The following is a 22,194-nucleotide window of genomic DNA, read 5'->3' as shown; positions in this document are numbered from 1 at the left end:
CTATGAGCAGACACCAGGTCATCAGGAACCTCATGAGGCACCTCATCCTCAGACCCTTCCTCAACCTCTGAAATGTACTCCAAGGGTTGGCACAAGTCCACCCTGGGAGGAGCAGAGTATGGGTCGGGAACAGGCCGCACAGACTTGCTTAGCCCCTTCCTAGGAGCTTCTACAGCTCTCCGGGGTACCTCCAGCAAAAATTCCTCAAAAGGCATCGAGGGCGCCGACAGCGGCTTCGAGGCCGGAGCCCCGAGCATGTCCTTCGATGGTCTCGGTGCCGATGACTTCCTTGGAACCGGAGCCTCGGGAAAAGTCCCTCGACGGACATGGTGCCAATGCCTTCTTCGAAGGCCTCACAAGCTCCAACGGTCTCAACGGCGTCGAGGACCCGGACCTGGAGCGGGCACGATGGTGATCCTCCTCGTCAGACCGGGACCTCAAAAGGTTCCCGGTGATCGCGCCGACCGCCCGAGCCCAAAGGTGTGCGAACGGTGGCCCTAGAGCGTTCGGTACCGGCTTCTCTCGAAGGCGCAGTCGGAACGGTGCCCTTCGACTCGAAAATCGCCATCATCTCCTTACGGAAGGCTTCCTATTCCGCCGGAGATGAATGCTCGGTGGGCCAAGCAACCCGCCGTTTGGCAGAGTCCTCAGACGAGGACGGGGAAGGCGACCGATGACGGCGCTTCCGTGCATGCCTCGAAGAGGCCGAGGAATGGCGGGACCCACTCCTGGAACGAGACCCCCTGAACTTACGCTGACCCGGAGAGTCGCCCCTCGAATAGTCGGTCGAAAGTCCAGCAGACTTCGATTTACGGGGTTTGGAAACCCTACCCGCCGGCAGCTTCTTCTTCCACTCCCGCAAGGCCTTCAATGTCAACGACTGGCAATCGTCACAGTCATCCGTGGCGTGGCTCTCACCGAGGCACCAAAGGCAGAAGTCGAGATATCGAAGCAAACACTTTCGCGGAAAAAAACAGAACTGAGGCTACGGGCGTCGTGCGTCCTACTTATAACATCCGGTGACGTCGACCGTCGGAGGAGGTCCGCGAGGGAGCGTATCGACATCATCAACGTAGGACGCCTACGCAGAAAAGTTTCCGAAGCAGCACAGCTGTGGTAATTACCGGTCATAGAGTGGAATACGTCGGAGGAACCAATCCCCTCGAATACATTATCCTCTACCCCTTGGAATGGTTCACTGGACCCCAGAGACCCTACCTTCTTTTTTTCCAGCATCACAAACTGTGTCGGAACTTTTCTGAACTTTTGGGCATATGGCCCCAGACAACTAAGGGAAGGACTTTTGAAGTTAGGGTTACCTCTCTGTGGACCTATATTATATTAAACTAATCTGCACTTTCTTTATAGGAGTTTGATATGTATTGTGTCCTATTCTGGTGACTGTATATATGTAATCTATTATTAGTGTTGTGTGATACTTCTACCTGTTAGTAGCCATTTTTCATAGTGTTGTTTGGGCCATAAATAAATAACGATTTTATATATACTATCTAAGTGTAATTTGTGATTTCCATTGTGTGTACTCATTGTGGACCCTTCACAAGGTCACCACCTCTTGAAACTTAGCCTAGACACTCGTCACTGCTACCGTGAACTGGTTTGGCTACAGCTCACCAGAGTTGTCCCCGTCACAATATAGGTTGGCCTTCTATACATCTGTCCACCAGGCCACAGTACAGAATATGAGTCCTAACACCAGACATGTCCCAGTACTATGGTCAGGCAATTACTGGTAATCACTCACATCTGACTGCCATTAAACTTCCCCACACGGATAAAAGGCGGAGCACGAGAGCACACTCTGAGCGAGGCAAAGCGTACAAAGGAACAGTGTTTTCCCGATGGCAGCTAACGAGGGAAGAAAGACAGCAAACCAAGAATGGTGCGCAAGGAGGGAGATACCATTGATCTAAAAAGCACAAGGCCAGGAAACCAGACTGAAGAATATTGTATTGTGTATCAGAGATACCCGGGGCCCTCCAGCACGGCTGACCGAGTCAGGGAGGAACAGCAGCTACAATGGTACCATCCTTGGCTCCAAGAGCCAAGCAGTTCCAGAGAGATCAACACAGCCGGTGAGTTGGGGAGACCGATGCAAGACCGGTGTGAGAAACCTGAAGGTGTCTCCCCCGCTAGTCCCCGGGGATCTGTCACCCAGGTGGCCAGTATGTCAACAAAAAGAACCACTAATCAGTGGCAATGGTCTGCCCCTTGGCGGACGCATCAGTTTGGGGCGAGAGTATCTAACATTGTCACAACAGAAGGGTGCTGGTGCGTCCAGGATTGGCCCTGTTAGGTTTGAATTATTTAAAGCCAATACCTGATCCAATCCTATTTAACCACATAGGTTATTGCTTCTACATCCAGTGATATATACAGGTGGCCAGGACACAGCCATCGCTATTGGTTCCAGTTCCTGGGGGTGGCCCAGTGCGGGAGTATCACCTGGATGGGGGAGTGGGGGGGATGGAGGGGGTCTTCAGGGAGTGGAAGTGGGACACCGAAGGGTGAGACACAGTGTTCCCTTCCCTGCAACACCTTTTCTCCATCCTACCAGGTAGGATACCTAGAAGCTCAGCCCCCACCCCCCTTTCCTGACTCAAACATTTTCTCACTGACAGTTTACTATGAGCGACAACAGATTAACACCAGAGCCGTATACCCAATATGTCCCAACACAAAGCTCAGGCAGAGTCAGGCAATTAGTGATAATTACACACACCCGACTTTCATCACACTTCCCCACACAGATAAAAGGCGGAGCATGAAAGCACACTCTAAGCAAGGCAAAACGCACGAGGAAGCAGCAATTCCGAGATGGCAGTTTAAACAGAGGAGAAAGGTGGCAAGACCAGAGAGGGCGGCAAGGAGGGAACTACCCTTGACCTTTTCGAAGAAGAATTGCGACTTTCAAGAGGCCTCGAAGAAAAAGAAACATAAGGCCGCTATGGTACTGTCATTGGCTCAGACAACAAAGCAATGTCAATAAATTCAGCACAGCCGATGAGTCGGAGGGACTGATAGCAGACCGTATTACGCTCAAGGTTGCAAGCAACAACATTTTATGAGAAAAGACGACTCGTATGTGGTTGAACTTTATGAAACCGAAATAGGTACCAGATGCAGAGTGGTCCAGCACCATGTGGGTGCTCACTCGAAGGTCTATGTTTGGTATCCAACTGAGCGTGTGAGAATTATTGAATTGTGAAATTGAAGTGGTCCTGCAGTGGGTGGAGTTAAATCCTGTGCACATTCGAAAGTCTTCGATTGCCTATGACCTGAAATTGGCTTGCGCCTGGCTGAGGGAGACTAATTGTATAAAACGGGATCTGAGCCGGGAAGAGGGGGATCCGGGGTGAACCGTGAGTCACCAGAGAAGATATTGCTGTAGCAAATGTGAACCCAACTGAGGGATACAATACCAGTGACCGAGTGGTCCGGCAGCACATGGGTGCTCAGTCAATGGTCTCTGTAAGGTATCCTGCCAAGAAGTGGCAGAAACTAAAGTAGAAGATTGATAAGAACATTGTGTGATGAGAATGGAAGTGGTCCTACGATGGTTTAAACAAAACCCATCGCACATACGAAAGTCTTTGATTTTTTTATATCAAGAGGAAAAAAAAGTGAATTTACATGGACCGAGCCCGAACGTGGGAGACCAAATGTAAATATTGTGCTAAAGGGATCCAAGCCCAAACAAGGGAGATCCATGGTCTGAGCCAGAATGAGGCAGACCAATTGCAAACATTGTAGTAAAAAGGGGTCCAAGCCTGAAAGAGGTAGACCCATGATGCACTCTGGAAGCGGGAACGTGTGCATGTGAAAATCCTGATAAAGAAGCACCAAAGTTACTTTCTTACGACAGGCCCTCTGCAGTAAGGGACTGTTATTGGAAAGGAGGCTTTCAACCAACCCATTGAAGTTCAATACACACCCTTAAACTGTGATCACTTGTGTCTGTCTTCACTGTTTGATACCATGCCTTCCTTCCAAAACATAGAATATTTGATTTAAATCCAAGTGCATTACACCCATCAATCTACGTTTCCGCATTTTCCTGGTCACAAACATCAATTTGACATTGGTTTGACACACAAAAAGAATGCTTCTTTACATCTAGGCAGTCACTGCTTTCAAGCTAATCAACTAGTGTATCTGATCTGAAGTGATTATTGTTGCATTTATACTGCACATTTAGAGGTTTTATGTTGCATCAACATTCCACTTTTACAGCTGCTTGTTGAGGATATAAACTTTGAAAATGCTATAATGTGGCTATTAAATTAACTCAGTAACTTTAGCTGAAGTGTTACTTCTACTATACCGTTGTCTTTGTGTCCTTCAGTGACTGAATCGTGTAATTTGCTTGCTCCATGTTGAAGGACTGCTGCGACAGGTTATCTCTCTGCTGCTCATACCTGCGGGTGATAGATCAAAATGTGGTTAAGTATATAGCAAAACTGTATATGGGACAATACTGTTGACACAAGACGAAACATGAACGATCAATGTTGAGATGAAGGAAACAATATCAGTACCAAAATGTAAACGAAAAATGTAAGAGCATATATTGATTTATAATGTTTTAACGAGAATTATTATTAATGCTCCCTGAGATGTAGCCATGGCTGTAAGGATATCTCTCGAATCAGGGTAAAGTACCAACAGCAACCCCAACAAGGCTGAAACACGTGTATGGGGTTGCTGTTGGTACTCTTGTTCAGAAGAGAATTGCCATAGCATTACGGTGCTGGACCGCCCATGTGGGCGGGACACAGACTGATATGCAAATGGTTATTTTCCTTCTGTGAAAGGTACAGTGAGCTAAAGTGTGGCTGTAAAGTGTAACATCCCAAAGAACAGGTCATTTAGCCGTGTTCGTTCTCAAAGAGGGGCGCCTACAGACTTTTTTTTTATCAATAAACAATGTATACACACAAAAAAAACGAAAAGAGCAAAATATTGAATGACTGTCTAGAGAGTCAATCTAATTGAGAAAACCAGGGACAAGTGGAATTTAAAAAAACATGTTAAAACAGCAAAAGTGAACACTTTCCTACATAATGTCATGCCTGCCAGAAGGTCCAGACTGGCTCCATCAACTTCTGTGCATTCGTACCTCAGGAGGACGACGGTACGGTTTAGACAACCTAGACAACATATTGCAACCAGAACGGCTGCCAGACCCTTCTCTCATTATAGAATTACGGGGAGGTTCCCATGGCAATGGCGCTAGGGTTTCGAGTTACGCACGCTGTCCTGTTCGTGATCATTCTACGTTCTCCCTACCACAGTCGCCGCACGGAGAGCGGCTTACCCTGCATCTGGCGTCCCGCTAGGGGTCGCCTTCAGACTGTTTACAGTTTCCCATGCTTCTCGTGGCTTCGGCGTTCTGCTAGAGCTCGCCTCCTGCTTGCTTGCAGCTACCACACAGATCCCGCGGCCCTCCTTGGTTGCCGCCTTCCTGTTTTCAGTTCACTCACGGATCCCACGGCTCTCCACAGCATCTCACTGAACAGCCGCATTCTTCTATGAGTGGCTGCCTGTCTAAAGTTCACTACTCCTCAGTGTTAAGTTTCCTGTTCATCAACCTTTCACAGCGGTTTTCCCGGGGCACGGAACAGACTCCAGCTTCCTGGGGTGTTTGTGGGTTAGTAGTCAAACGTAGCTCAGTGCTAATTTTAGCCATCTTCTTGTAGGTGAAGATCCAGCAAAGAACCAGTCATCCAGCAGGACAAGCTGGATAGCAGCATTTCGACTAGATTCTCTCTACTCTAGGGAGAATCACACCCTTCTCAGTGCTTCATTGCACTAGCTTTAGTTGTCTCTCAGCTTGTGTAATAGATCATTGTAAAGGCCTTTTTTATTCCTTCATCCAGGAACCTACCAGCCCGGTAAGTGTTATTTCTTCTTCATTGAAGTTGCTTTCTGGGTGTCCAGCATAACACAAACACTAATTTGTCAGCATTTACAATCTTTCGAGTTGGTTCTGCTCCATAATGTGATCAAGAGTGGAGCTGAAACCCATAACAATTCCACTACATGACACTAACTCAAAAGCTTTTTTTACAAACATGTTTAAGCCACCTACTGATAGTGTTTTTGATGTTCTGATATTTACTATATAGCATAAGAGCAAAAGAATGAGTTACTTTCTTGCATTGTTAATTTTGAAGCTAGGTTTCTCAGATTAATTTAAAGTATTCTGTCACCTTTCAGTTTCATTAGTAAGCATATATGTAATCAGCTCTTCGTGAAAATAAAAAGTGAATCCTAGCGTTCGAGTGGCTTTGAGGCACTCTTTCAGATTTCTCATCGATCTATCACACACTGGCAACAGCTTATCTTAAATAACAACTTAGAATTTTGGGAAAGTCGAGTGGAATACATTATCTATAAAAAGGTCCTGTGACAGAATGCCATCTGTGAGGACGGGAAAGCCTTTTTTTATTTTTAGTAATAAAATGATACAGGCAATTTGGTTCCTGAAAGTGGCATCTACTGATCAGACTCCACTTTCATGCTTCTCCCTGCCAAAAGCATAATGCAACCATGTACGATGCTGTGACAGTCTACTGACAACCCCAGCAGCTGTTCTGCAGTGGCAACAGGGCAGCTTCAAAGGTCACATGCATTCTTGAACACAGCTGCTGGATTCCAAAATTCCAAACCGCAAATGTGCCTTTTTAACCATGTGCACCTCTTGTTCAAGAGATCATAATTGTCTGATGGCAGATTAATATATAAATATAAGCAATGTCTGTTTTTGACATGTGGCTGCTGTGATTGCACAATTATACAGCGACAAGCATTTGGTGTCATTTAATTAGCAGCTTGGTGGACAGCGACTCATTTATGGCAGGGCCTGGTGTGTATTATACTGTCTGGGTCGAAGGTACCCACAACAATCATGTGGTCCGACCCAGGAAGCCTGCCTTTTAATCCCCCTGATAAAGCTGGTCACATCCTCCCGGGAACAGTAACACTCTCCCTGGGGTGGAATTAGAGTTGCCCAGGTAAGAGCTTCAGTCCACAGAGGGATCTCATCATCTGGGATTTTGCTAGGGCTCTGTCACTACATGGGTTTCGTTACACAAAGTATGCTGAGGCTAACGGTGAATGCGGTTCTTTATTAATTTCTTAACTGTTGCTTATAAGTAGTCGAACACTCTGGCACCAAAGCAGAGGTTGCCTCACTCCCTGCCCTGTGTCCCAGCACCCCTATGTTAGTCCTCTACTTGGAAAGTCCTGGTACGGACTGTCTCGATAATGAACAAATCCCACGGTAGCAGCGGTCTGCTTAAGAGTTCACCCCTTTTCCTGTGCACAACTTTTCTCTTCTGCAGGCTCACCTGCTCCCTCGTTGGCAGTGTTCCACGTTGTAATGCCTCGTTTTACTCTTTCGCCTCTTCCGGCCATTATTCAAGAGTCAGGCTTCGTTACTTTGTCCGTACGTCACTCAGTTTCGCAGCTGCATCCGTTCACATCGGTCCTCCTGTACCGTTTCCCCAGGCCGACTAATGAGCACAAATGAACGCCTCTTCCGCACCACTGTCTGCAGCCTCCTCAGTCCCTCCTGGCACGACCTCCTCCTGGCGGGCCTCTTCCTCCTTTTAAAGAAAGGCAGAACAAACCCATTAACCCAACTCTGTCTCTCTCCTGCACCTGGGCTCACACCTGACAGTCCTTCATTCTCGTAACAATCTTGCACACCCCGATTAACCTCTTCCTTGAAGGGTGCTGCAGACTGTGCTCCCTCGGTTTTCACTGTCACTTCCTCACAGGCTCCCAGTCTTTCCGTCCTCTTCCCCACTTCCTGCAGACAAGACACTCTGGGTAGAGTACTTTTAGGGAGAGGCCAATTCAGAGGCTTTCGGGGAGATTTTTTCAACCCAGAATTTTATTTTATTTTTTATTTTATTTATTTGTATAGCGCCGACCGTCCGCAGGCATCAGGGCGCTCACATAGAGACAAGGACAGACTCAGAGAGCCTAGAAGGTGCAACAGGACAGATACAAAGATACTAGTGACCTAATTAAGTGGTTCGAGGTCGAGGGTTACTTAAATAGCTCAGTTTTAAGCTTTTTACGAAAAGCCGTAAGGTTTGGCTCCAATCTGATGTACTTCGGCTGTTTGTTCTAATTGGCTGCCGCTCGGTTGGGGAAAGCTCTACCCAAACCAAGTTTCTTCTTATATTTCTGGGGAGTCATAAGTCTGTTTGCTTCTGATCTTAATGTCCTAGGGGGATGGTAGAAGGAAAGTTTGGATTTCAGATAGGCCGGAGCCTTACCATATAAGCACTTGTGGGCTAGACACATGGACTTGAATTGAATGCGATCCTCTATTCTCAGCCAGTGAAGATCCCGTCTAGCTTCACTAATGTGTTGACTTCTTGCTTTCTTTTTTACCATTCTAATCGCATTATTTTGGACCAGCTGGAGTTTATGGATACTTTGCTTGCTAGCTCCTGCCAGGTGGGCATTCCCGTAGTCCAAACCGAACATGATGGTAGCTCTTGCTATTGTAGCGCAGTTTTTCTCGCTCAGTAGGGGTCTAAATGCTTTGAGAAGCCTAATGTAATAGTTGCAATTTTTTGCTAGCATACACAGCCTGTGCATCTGAGTTTAGGGAGGCTTCCAGTGTCATGCCTAATGTTTTGACTTTGTCTGCCACTGGAATTTGGGTTTCTTTAATTTGGAAGGCCTTATAATCAGAGATTGGCACGGGCCTGAGTGGAGCCGAAAACCATTAATTCGGTCTTATTGCCGTTCAGGCACATCCAGTTATTGTCCATCCAGTCTTCGATGTTTTCGTATAGTGCGTTTAGTGTCATACTATCTTTAGTATGATCCCCACTCAGCTCTAGAACCAGCTGAGTATCGTCAGCATAGTTGGTAAAGTAAACCTGGAGTTTTTGTACTAGCTCACATAAGAAGCGAATGTATAGGTTAAAGAGCAGAGGGGACAGACTAGCTCCCTGTGGTACCCCACAAAAGATGTTAAACTCGGATGAGAATTTGTCGCCCCAGTGTACTCTGGATATTCCGTTTTCCAGGAATGATGACAACCAACATATGGACTCTTTAAAACAGTTTGCAATTTTCTCAAGTGCATTCTGTAGGAGCTGGTGGTCTAGCAGGTTGAATGCAGCACTTAGATCTAACAAGACCAATAGGCCGGCCTTGCCCTTGTCCATAATTTCCAGCATTCTGGACTGTAAATCCAGCATAGCAGTCTTGGTGCTGTGAGCTGCTCTAAAGCCAGATTGTTGGGGGTGTAAGATCTCGTGGCATTCCACATACTCCTGGAGTTGGGCTGTTGCAATTTTATCCAGTATTTTGAGAGTAAAATTACAATTAGTAATAGGTCTTAGATTGTTGGGGTCTCGAGGGTCCAGCGTAGGTTTTTTTACTAGTGGTGTTATGGTGACCTTTTTTATGTTACTAGGCACTGTTTGGTCCCGAAAGGAGGTGTTAACAATTTTAGTGAAAAGAGGGCCAAAGATTTCAGGATGCTGTAAGATAATCTTGGGAGGGAGGAGGTTTTCGGTGCATGAGGATGGTTTCATGGAAGCTAGGGTTTTTAACATGGCTTCTGGAGGGATAGGTTGGAATTGAAACTTCTCCTTTCCAATTATCGATGATTGTTCAACAGGGAGGGTACATGAAGGTTTTTTTGCTTATGCTAGTGCAATGCGATCTCTAGCTTTAGTTATTTTGTTAGCAAATGCTACCTGTGTGTTTTCGCATTCAGATTGTGATATTATAAATGCCTGGGCCAACGCTTTGGGCTTCTCTATGGATTTGAGAATATCAAAGAGCTTACTGGCTGAATTAGCAGAGGCTTCGATTTGACTATTGAAATAGTTCTTTTTCGCTTCAATGATTTTGGTCTTATAGGCTTTCTCAACTAATTTCCAACTTGTTTTTTGATCTTCTGTTTGGTTTTTAAGCCATTCAGCTTCACTACGTTTTTTTTCTTTCTTGAGAGAGGTGAGTTCAGGTGTGAACCATTTTTGGTGGTTGGATTTGGGCCTAACAGTTTCTCTATTTAGTGCTTTCTGGTTGATTAACAAAAGCATCTGCTGGTCGTATTTTTTGATAATAGAATCACACGAGTCACTTTCATCAATGTCAGCCAGGATGCTATTGATAGAGTTTTAAGTCCGCACTTCCAATGTTTTTATAATTTCTGGAAAAGACTTTACTTGCCTTGTTAGTCTGTTTCTTTGTTGGAGTAGGTAGATACAAATCAAATACTATTTTGTAATGGTCGGCCCATATACAAGGAGAGGTGACATAGTTATTGGTCTCGATGTTGTTGGTTATGATCCAGTCCAATTGGTGGCCATTAGCCATGTTGGGTTTGTGGTTCATAACATTAAAATGTATTTTATCCAAGGTTTTTTCAAGGATGATAGCTTCCTTATCTTTTGGGTCTCCGCGCCATCGGTTTAGATCACCAAGAATGATTGTGGATTTGTTTTTGCCTATATGTGAGTCATCAAGGATGGTGCGTTCATGGGATCCGTGGGGAGGAAGGCGACGCCAGAGACAACGCAGGAGAGGCTTTACCCAATAGAATGACCCCAATGCAATACCTGAAAGTGCAATAGAAACAACTATTCCTGTCTTCAATCTCTCAGACATTGCGCTCTCCCCTATACGACTCAGACTCCTGGTTAAGGGTCTCTCCTTCGTTCCTACCAATCGCACAGATTGGTTTACACAGATGTTGAAGTTAAAACAATTTAGAAAGATACGGCTCAGACATTCTTTTCAAGAAAAGGACGAACCAGAGAACAGACAGTTCTCTACATGTTCAAGAAAAGGACGAACCAGAGAACAGACAGTTCTCTACATGTTCCCTCTTCCTTTACACCCACAGATAACCAAACGGCTCAAGAAATACTACTATTTGAGAAATGCATCCTTGGCGATCTGAACAGACTGCACGGCAAGAACCAGAATATCAGAAACAACCTATCTAATAGCGAGAGAAAGGCCCTGGTTGATTTAACATCTGATCCAAGACTGGTGATAAAACCAGCCGATAAGGGTAGCGGTATTGTGGTCTTCCCGCAAATGCAATAAAATAGAATGGTCCTGGACCTTTTAGAAGACACAGAAAGCTATAGACCTATACGCAAGGACCCATCGGCTGAAATACATGAAGAGATCCGTGAGGTCACACAATTTGGAGCAGACAGGGGTTGGATCACACAAGAGGAGTTGGAATATCTAAATAGCTCTGATAAAAGGGTACCCTCTTTCTATGCCCTCCCTAAAATCCATAAGGATCCTACTACACCCTCGGGGAGACCTATAGTGTTGGGATGCAGCTCTTTGCTAGAACCTATCTATAAATGTATAGATTTGTTTCTCCAACCCATCAGCCAAAGTACGACCACGTATCTAAAAGACAACAGCCACCATCAAAATATTTGAAGGAGAATGCTGTGATACTGAAAAGGAATTTTTGGTCACTATGGACATAAAATCGCTATACACTAACATACCTCAAGAAGATGCGATAGAGCCCATACTCAATTGCTTGACCCATAGCGCCACTATACAAAGAGTTCCAGCAGGATTCATTGTGGAACTCATGGCCATTGCCGTACAACAAAAACCCTTTTCTGTATACAGGGCAATTTTACCCACAAATTAGAGGTACAGCGATGGCGGCAGCATTTGCGCAGAGTCTGGCCACTCTGTTCATGACGAATTTTGAAGACCAATATGTCGTCACAAATAACAACCACTTCAAACCTCAGATTAAAAAAATGGTACAGATACATAGATGACGTCATATTCATCTGGCAAGGCAATCTGCAATCTTTGAAAGACTTCACATATTTGAACAACCAGCATTCCACTATCAAATTCACCATGGAATATGACCACCAATTGATCAACTTTCTAGACCTTGGACACCTCCTACGCAGATCGAGCCTCACGCTCGATACAGTATCATTTTGTGTCAACACAGGCCGGTGAGACAACTGCGTCCGCGAGACCGCTTCCTGAGCTCCCATTGGAAAACTACATACTCCACTTTATCTACATGAGCGTTCTCCCTTAACACGCTAATCAGTTAGGCTCTGCTGTATTCAAAATCTCATAGCAAGCACTACTAAGTTGGCCCAGTTTAACCTGTTAATCAAAACTGAACGCCCCCATTTATACAGGTCCACTCTTTCTTTCTTTCCACCATATAGACTGAGCGAGCCATGTGACACAGACCGCATTTAGCGCTGCGTGGAACATCCAAGCACTAAAACGCTTGGGATGAATGGATGCCCATTTGCTGTGCACCCTAACACCACACCCACACTCCGAATGAGAGAACCGCCCTGGTGCTGACCAGATCCAGTATCTCAGGTAAACACAGCGTCAGCTGGGAATTACACATCTGCCTAGATAGACGCTCTGGCCGTAAATGGGACAGTAACACACCCTTCTCAATACAGATCTCCCTCATGAAATCCATATAGACGAAGTAGCCTCGGATTTCACACGCGGCCTTTTCCACGCAGTTCTTCACCTATGGAAGCCGTGCACGAATCTCATTAGTAGGATTCGGCCTGTAGAAGCATTCATGTACGTTTCCTTCTACATAAATGTACCCAGCGTCCAGTTGTTCCAACCATTTCTCGCTTAAACATAAAGAGCAATTTTCCTTTATAGACTCCACGTATATAAAGTCATTCGTACCACGCTGCATGCATGATCAATTTTAGGACACCCAGGATCAGCACGTAGCTGTATATGAACTCTCTGCCTATTTTGCCTTGACCCATGTTTTAAACTCCTTTGGTTTTAACCCACATACATGGTGGACAGCGGCCATTCAACCACGCCACATGTGTGCACTTTTTCTTTCTCTATTGAGGCTGTCCATTTACTTATTTATCTTTCAATTCACATGTCCAGCCCCATTTAAGCTCACTTTAGGGAGCATTAGCTTGTTAGTCTACCACTTTTCTATCTAGCTATTTGCCTACCACTAGGTTTCCCCTCAATAACAAAAAACTCCCACTTCTGTTTCCTCTCTTTTTCCTTAGGGGTCATCCTTGAACTCACATCATTCTCTTCATCCTGAGGAAGGCGCGCATCCCTTTTACCGCCGAAACGTAATTCACCCCTGCATCACTATCCGGCCACGCAGGAGTGGTGCGCTGTGCATGGACTAACACCTGCGCTTTTAGGTAGACCCTAAGAAGACTCAACAGTTATTGACACCCTTCAACAAGAGCAGTGTGAACTGTCTTAGTAATGAAAAACCTTTTTCCTTTATAGACTATAACTTGTCTAGCCATGAGGACAGCACGTTATCTTCATATGAATAAGTGAAAGAGACATAATGCGAAGTTGAAGAGTATACAGTCTAGATACTTAGCAGAACATGTTGTGTACCACATATGTTAGTCAGGATATACAACTTTAGTATTGTTCTGTACAAAACTGGCTTCCTGATCTCCCTTTTTCTTTTTCTTTTCTTCTTCCCTTCTTACTGCCGGATTTTGTTTTCAGGTCGTTCTCTTGATGTGTTGATATTGGCTAAAAAGCAATAAATGTATATAAAATTCACAGAAATGCTTAATCTCTGGTGTTATGTAAACTAGCTGCTGCATATTGTAGAGCTACCCCGAGGACATACAATCACGTGTCATTGATTAACACACAGTGGAGGCTCTCTTTTCCTACGAGAGTCTACTTAAAGGATAGCATACCAAGTGTAAATTATATGTACTTCGTAGAGCGTGATCCTTTCCCTATAGATAATCATGAACAGTTTACAGTGACCTTTGCTGCACTGTTATAACACCTAGGTCTTTTTTCCTGCTGGGACACCTCTTTCATTGCAAGTCTAGTACTCTGGGTATGAAGGCAAGGGACATCTAATACAGCAGCCTGTATTAGATCCCTAAAAACAGGCTTTCTCTGGGTTAATTCACTGTCGAATTTTGCCTCTATGGGGCAGGGGAGGTGGGTTACCCTCCCCTTAGTAAACTCATCTTTATATTGAAGAAGGATTCTCTGAAGCCAGAATGATGGAAGAGCAGTCTAATACAAAGTACTCTGCCAGAAAGGGAAGACCAGGAGCTCCAGGGAAGAGGAATACTCTTCTTTCCAACCATCCCTTAGAGACATATTTGATACTACCACCTGGCTAGACAAGGCCTACTTACAGAACACTGCAAGAGCCCTCTATCTACCTTCCTGTTCAGAAAGGGCAGAATAAAGGACTTACCTTGCCCTTGAGATCCTGGACTGAGTATCTCAACAATCAAAAACAGAGGGAGGGACTCCTGGCTCTCTCTGCATCTCTGTACCACCTAGACGTCAGTTTCTACACCTTCAACCCCATCCAAGTTGCTGCAAGAGACCAGACTGTCAACTTTGACATAGACTGCCTCTGCATCTCAGAGTTAAGCTCAACATCAAAACTCCACATCTGAGACCCACAGTCTTCTTTCGTCCCAACCTTGACACTGCCTGTGTTGTTACCAGATTTTTCAAGCTGCAAGCAATCGCCACTGCAGTACACAAGTGCAGATTTGAGCAAGTTACTGAAGGCCAGTCTCTGCTTCTCTGCACCAGAGGCCGCAGTGCTGCTGATCAGACATCGCCTGCTGTCCCCTGCATCCCCAACCTGCAAGAACCCAGTGATGCCACTCCTCAACTTAATTCTGATCCTGAAAGCGTCCAGACTCCTGGTTCAACACTGAAAAGCTTGGCCTGATGCTATTGAGGCTTGAAAGGCAAGAACTGAAGGCATTTCAAGTGCCACTGTCCTCTTGGTCACCCTTAAAAAGGAACCTAGTGACTCTTAAATCCCCGTCTCTAGTGTATTTATTAGTTGTGTGGATTGTTTTTAATTTAGGGATGTTATATTTGTAGGACCTTGGTTGGACATTCTTTTATTTTGGAATCACAGTACTATTGTTGTTTGTGTGCCAGCTCAGAACCCTCCTGAGGAGTGTGACGAATCACGTTGTGTCGTCACATCTCCCTGAGGAGGTGCTGGGGACGCCTTTCCATGAGGCCAGGGAGGTATGGCCGTTACCCGATAGTCCCCATGCAGGTGTTATAATGCAGGAGGATCCCATGGGTCCCCCCACTCAGAAGGACAAACACCTGGGTAGAATTAGGCACAACATCCCCAACCTAACCCCTCCCAAGCCCTTTACCACCTTTTAACAGTTATATGTGATCATACTGACTACAATTACAGAGTGGTAAATTTCATTGTGGAAAAAATACGGATTCGTTTTTTTATTTTATTAATTCCCCATCACCCCATGTTTCTTACCCTTAAAACGTCACCCCAAACCCATCCGGACCCATTTTAACCCCTTTACCCCACTACCCTTTATTTATTTAATTAATGGTCGCAGTGTTTTTGTCCACTCTGAAATTTACCAATTTGTTTTGTTTCAGATATTTTGACTGGATAACCCGTTTAACCAACCTTCACTTGCTAGCACTTCCATTTGCTACTGTGACATTATACCATTGACTGACTCCAGTACTGAGACAAAGAAGAAAACCTGGGAAGCAAGAACTGACACGAAGAGGATGCAAGGATGCAGGAACAACACGCCTGTGAACTCAGGAGTGTTCTAGCTTTCCAGGAAGAAACATACCTGTACAGACTTTAAAAAGCAAAGAGGGACTTGACACCATGGCAAGCTGTCCCCTGAGCAACATTTGTGAAAGGTGTTCGGCATGGGAGATTGAAAGGGCTGGAGACTGGGATGTCGTCACAGGAGGAGATGCGTCTGACACAAGACCCTGCAAGAAGCTGGCAAGGCGGTAGCACGGCCTCCAGAAGGAGGTGGACTGCGCGGTCTGTAACAGGTGCCAATACTGTCAGAAGCCGTCGAAGACAAAGACAAGGCCAGTGCAGACCCCAGGAAAAACTGTAGCCTGGCGGGAAGATCCCAGAAGGTACTGAGAGACCGGCTGACGAGTGGGGGCCTGAGAGGGTCTTGATTAGGTTTACTTATTTGTACCACGCTCCAATGACCCAAAGGCTTACGGCTGCCAACAAACGAACAAAACAAATAAAACAGAAAAGCTCGAACGCCGCTTTAACAGAATAAACACACCTAAGCACACTCTAGGTGAAGTCCAGGTGTCCTTTTTAATAGAACAGGAATGTTTTCAGTTTCTTCTTAAAGATTTCCACTGACTTGAATTACCCAAGATCCACTGGAAGAGCATTCCAGGCTCTGGGGGTGGCGTTAGCAAATGAACCAGCGAGGGATTTAGTGGTTCTACACTGTGGAATCTTTAACTGATAGTATTATTGGACCTTAATGCTCTTAAATTATGCTTTATAGCCAGTTGCTCTAACGGCACATGGGGAAACAGGGGCTGGCATATGTCCCTAACTTGGAAAATAAGTATGAGTGAACTTTGCATCAGAGGAAATCTTCCTTGTGTCAGTGATAGTACCAAAACCACTGACCACCAGAGAAGAGTCAAAGACCCCAATGTGAGATAGTGTGACTTTTACATCCGAGGATGACTTTCTCGTGTTGGTGGTAGCCCCAATGCCACTAATCGTCAGAAAAGGGTCGAGGACTCCAATGGTAGAGAGCAAGATAAAAATATGCGCCATCTTGCTCGTGGCAGTACTTGGCAGGAAAGTGAACCAAGTGGGCCAAGTCAAAGAGGTGAAACCAGAATTGAGTGTTGTAGGTGTGAAGCCTGATGGAAAGAAGACCAGAGGAAGTGAGTCATTCCCCCCTGGTTGTGGTGAACTGAGAGCAAGATACCAGGAGAAGGGAGTCTTCTCCTGGGATCAGCCAATGCAATACTACTTTAGTTCTAGTTTCTAGTGTGAGGGACAGAAGCAAGGAGTTCTTGACACAGGACGGTGGACATTTTGAGTTGACAGACATCCTGACATTCACCTTACATCCTTTGGTTGAGGCAGGTAACCCCCCCCCCCCGCCACCTCTTAGATATAGGGATAGACGGGTTTTCCTTTCTCTTTTTAGCTGAATAAAAGTATTTACCCACAAACATGCCACCTTTGTGGCAGCATCCTCCTTCTGCACCCGTACAAGTATAGATTTCCTTCGGCCAGCGAATGAGGTATACATGCAGGCTGTGCCAGTTTCACCTTTATGTTTGGGATCCCTACACTCATGCAGAGCAGTAGTCATTTTGTCACAGTTACCATATGGCAAAAATAACCGTACAGGTAAGTAAAATTCTTTTGATGCATCACCTATGCCAATTGAAATGCCAAAAGCATCACTGATGATTAGGTCGGAAAGGGACAAAGAAGGATTATCAAAACTATCTAAATAAACTTTCAAGCAGAGTACCCCAATAACAGACTTTTGTCGGGCTACAATTGTTAGCATTCTGTCACTGTGTTTTGAGCCACGTTTCTTAAATGCACATCTGCATCTCAATCCCTAAACTCCAGGCAGTCCCAAATTGGCTGCTGAACATATATATCTGAATTCAAGAAAATGAAAACTGAATACAAAAGACTTATTAAAGCTACCTATTCCATTTGCCTGGCAACTGCTTGTTTGACACATACCTATTTCTACAGCAGCATGCATGGAAATAAAACGGATCAGGAGTAAATGCCGCGTTCCAATAAACCTAATGTTCACAAACAACTGCACACTTTTCGCACCAAAGGCCGAGCTTTGATCATGCACACTTTTTTTTTCTTTAAATGCAGAGCCCACAAGGGATAATGTTATGCATGTCCTCAATTTTAGTTCATGTCATTTTTAATCCATGCAATGTACTTGTAGTGTTACAATTTCCTTTATAAATGTTGGGCTACAAGCACCAGAATAAAAAGTGAAAAGCGAAAATGTGTGATCTCTGTAAACTACTAATTCTAGAAAATGTTTGAAAACCCACTCAAAAAGACTATGCGATACAGTCACTGCTTTTAGTAATTCTTTGTCACGAGCATGCATCTTGCAGTTTGCATCATGAGATTAAATGCGCAGTTCAACATAACCAATACATTTGTGTGTCAATCGACCAGTCATGAAAATGTAAAGCTTTGAAAAGCTATTTGCCAGCTATCGGAGGACTCTTGAGTTTGAGATCAAGATCTGCTGCCCAAAACAAACAGTGAACGAACATTAACCACCGCAACCCAGCATTGTATGGTGCTTGCGTTACTTCATTCCAGAGATTCACACATACATGGAACATCACCCCTCCTCCCTTTGCTGGACTAAGGTGGGTAGAGTTATTCTCTAAAAACAGTACAGACTGACTCTATCCAAGTTAGTGTATCCTTGATATGTGCCTGTGGTTAGGAGCATAGGTTATTGCAAGTTGCCTACAAGGAAGTAGTTCAACTATTGGCAAATTCTTGTTGTGAGATACAATAGCATGACATTTGCAGATAACTAACAAGGTTTGTTTGACATGTTCAAATTGAAGCTCGGAAAATAATCGTGACCTTCAACATATTGAACACCTGAATCACTCTGTGAGGAAGGGGAATGTGCTTGATACGTGTATTGGTATTTTCAGGAGGGTTAACTATTCTATACTTGATCCCGGCAACATCAGCACACGAGCCATGAAAAGGAGGTTTGCCAAGTAAAGTAATAATGTGGCGTTCATCCCCTCGTTCCAGGGGCTGGAACGGGGGAGAACGGCCCAGCAGCCAGAGTTACCGGCCCGGGCGATGGGGGATGGGGGATAAGAGCCATTAGCACCCCGGGTTGCCAAAGCAGTAACCTGGGGTGCTTTAAAAAAAATGTAGATTTTCCTTCCTACAGCGGGACACACGCGGCGTCCCGCTGGAGGAAGTTAAATCCTTTTCCAAGATGGCCAGCATGGAAAGGGAAGAGGTGCTCCATATGGAGCCCCTCTTCCCTTTCCATGGAGGCCTGCGGGAGGCAAAGAGAAGGAGCTGATGCGGCGGCAGCACTTACCACCGAAATAAGGGGTGTGGGATAAACAAAATAAAAAATGGGACGGAGGGTGGGGGGGGAGATGGTGGCGGGGAGAGCCGGCCGTCAGGCGTCTTGGAACGCGGGCGTGAACCGGCAGTTCAAGCCTGCGTTCCTAGCCACTTGATTGGGTGGCTCCCCCACCCAGGGTGCTAATGTGTGTGAAATCCTGTAAAGCTAACTGCTGGTCAGAACAGGGTAAATATGTCATGTTAAAAACAATTAGGATATTTCCTCCGACCAGGGATATATTCTGGTGGCTTGAGCAGGAATACGAAGGGTATTTAAACAAATCACACGCAAATATCCCATATAAACTAACTCCATCTGACACATACATCTCATTTCAATGCTAAGTGGCAAGCCTTCAAGTCGCACCTTCCAAATCAATTAATTTGACTTTACGTTTAACACTGTTCCCTCTCCCCATCTGAGGACCCATAATGCCAGCCTTGGACTCCTCAGGCCACATATTCTAATGGATTTCAACCTACGCTGTGTAAGGAAAACATAGTATCAACAGTAAGACGACAGACACAAGTGATCACAGTTCAAGGGTGTTCATTGAACTTCAATTGGGTTTGGAAAATGCATATCTAATCCTACATCTAAAGATGGGAGCAAGCTCCGACCATCAAATAATAACGCAGTCCTAGTCGAGTGTGTCAAAATAAAAGGGACTATAATAATAAACCTATTGCCAATCCTTACTTCTAAATACAAATAGTGTGGGACACAATGTTACGCAAAACAAAAGAGTTCCAGAAATGATATGTCAGGATATTTGAGCCGTTTGCTTCCCTTCCCCATGTTTTCAGCGTGGGACAAGGCGGCACACTCGAGCTTAGCACAAGTTCTGGATTCTCTAGCACGCGGATGTAGTTCAAAACCTCAATATCAGGGCCTTCTGTGTCAAAGTCTCTTTGCCATTCAAAGTCTCTTATTCCAGAGGGCCTGATGCAACACAACAAACATTAAAGTTCCTTTCTTCTCAGGATTTCACATATACAACTTCTTGGGTGATTTACTGTTCACCCCGGGTCCCCCTCCGCTGGGCTCAGATCCACTTTAACACAATGTTCTAGCCCCACGTTATACAGCACAAGGGTGATGTGGAACACTTGGCGTAGAGACACACTTTAAGTATGCAAATACACACTAAGCTGCCAACCTGGTCTTCCAGAGCACTCTAAGCCTTTAGGCATTCAGCTATCAGTTCCGGAGGCTTGACCTCTCTGGTTTCCCTTCACCCAAGTCCAGATTAACCTCCCTGGTTTTTACACAGTTTACACAAAAAGTTTCTTTAATAAAATGTTTGTTCTTCAATTAAAGGTTCCCCTCGATCGGGCCCAAACCTTCCTCAGTTCGCTTCTGGGGTTCCCTTGCCCTAGCCTTATTTACCTTTTTATTGGACTTCCATCCATTGGGTTTCAGTCCCCATCTCTGCATCAAAAAATCAAAGACTTTCGACTGTGTGCAGGATTTTGCTTGACCAGTCGCAGGACCACTTCGATTCACAATTTATTAAATGCAATGCCTTTTGGTACTTGTAGTTTTCATAAAGCAAAGTTCAAATTCAATGTTACAAGCCCTCCATACCACAGACCAGACTTCGCTGCTTCAATTAACTCACGGGCTGGGTTTGATGTCGGAGTCAAAGGCTGTTACTCTTTCAGCCTCAGAGCCTCCCCAACTTTACCGTTCACCTGGGAGGGCCTGGTGATAACCTTGTAAAACTGTATGCCATCTTTCACCTTCTCTGCTGGGCTGGCTTGCATAGCCCCCTTGGCTTCTAGGCGGTAGCGGTCTCTCGACAAAGGGGCTTTCACTCTCCAGCCTCCTGGATTCAGCCCCTTGGTCTCTCGCTCTCCTTCGCATCCTTTGCCTCTGCCCTGGAAGTACAGCTTTCTCTCATGCACCCCCTCGCTCTTGACGCCTCAGGGGTCTCCCTCAGTCAGGCTCAGACTCCTCTTTCACCGTGTTCAAAATAAATGTTTTTGGACTTCAAATCCCACAGTGTATCAGTGTTCAAATGGGATTCCTCCTGAGGTCAGGGTCTCACTGCCTGCCTCGCAAAAGCCTGGGTCTTTCAGTCTGACCCAGGGGAGAAGTTCTGGGTTGGGCACGGTCAGGCAGCTGCAAGTGCCCCTCAGTTAGCCTTCTAGATGTAAGGGTTCGCCGCCACACTGTAGCCTCTCTTGTGCTTACAGGCTCATTGTCCTGGCAGTCCTCCCCACTCCAAGCCTTCCAGGGTTGCTTATGCTCTGGCTCCTTCCTCCAAGCTTCTCTGCATCCTTCACCATCTCCAGCTGGCTCAAAATGCTGTTTCTGGCTGCTGCTTTTATACTCCCAGCTAGAGTTGATTAGAGCCGGGTGTGAGTAGTTGTCCCTCCCTGCCTGACCTCATTATCGGGACAACATCTAGACTTCCCATAAGAATCCATTGCCCATTGATTCCTATGGGTAATCTACATGACTCCATCTGCCTCTTCTTCATCCCAGTAGTTTGATTTCTAGAATCGGAGTTGTAGGTTTTCCTGAAGATCATGGAAAAACCATGTACATTTTCTTCAGGATGAAGGGGGTAAATGTATTGTGATGGGTGAATAGATTTTCTATTGGGTTTTACTTTCCCTGGTCATTTTCACCCTTTTCTTACTGAAAGGTACTGGGGTATGATGGACTCTGCTGACAATATCCCATGACAACTGAGGGGATGTCCGGTAGGGGTGCATCGGAACGGGAGGAATGCCATGTCTCGCCCAAGGGCACGTCTCCCATAGACCCCAAGGACCGCCTGCCCAGGTGATCCTCCCTCACGCGTCCGCCCCCAGGATTGGGATCCAAGAGTGATGGCCCTCCCCTGGCCACCTGAACAAAGGCACCCCGAAAATAGCCTGGGAGAAACGCCTCCGATTTCTCACAGCTGGCATGGCAGCTAAGTGAGTGACATGATCACTTCAGAAATTTGAGTTTAGCCTGCTGGACACAGATTTGAGACAAGGCAAACTCATTATTTCATTTGACAGAGACTGATGCATTGAATATCATTACATTAGGTAAGGGTAGCACCTATCATTACAATGTTTAGGAACTGCAGCATTCTGCCAGAAAGCCCTAATTATAAAAAGTGTGATATTATTGCAGCAAATGCTCTGGGAAGATGAAATATCCCTTTCAGAATCCACAGTCGCCAATTTTCTAAACAATA

At 45.4% G+C, this 22,194-nt stretch overlaps 1 protein-coding gene across 1 annotated transcript in view; it reads right to left on the bottom strand.

Moving 5' to 3' along the window:
* Positions 1-22,194, bottom strand: part of CHMP5 (charged multivesicular body protein 5) — a 295,753-nt gene that overhangs the window by 100,864 nt on the left and 172,695 nt on the right. Inside the window, exon 4 of the mRNA XM_069620542.1 lies at positions 4,346-4,439. Within this exon, the coding sequence (XP_069476643.1) occupies positions 4,346-4,439 (94 nt within the window). The remainder of the gene's footprint in view (positions 1-4,345; positions 4,440-22,194) is intronic.

The sequence above is a fragment of the Ambystoma mexicanum genome, chromosome 5q (assembly GCF_040938575.1).
Source record: "Ambystoma mexicanum isolate Mex_15411 chromosome 5q, UKY_AmexF1_1, whole genome shotgun sequence".
Classification (NCBI taxonomy): domain Eukaryota; kingdom Metazoa; phylum Chordata; class Amphibia; order Caudata; family Ambystomatidae; genus Ambystoma; species Ambystoma mexicanum.
Note: the sequence above shows the minus strand (reverse complement) of the source record. Positions and strands in the feature narration are given on the sequence as shown.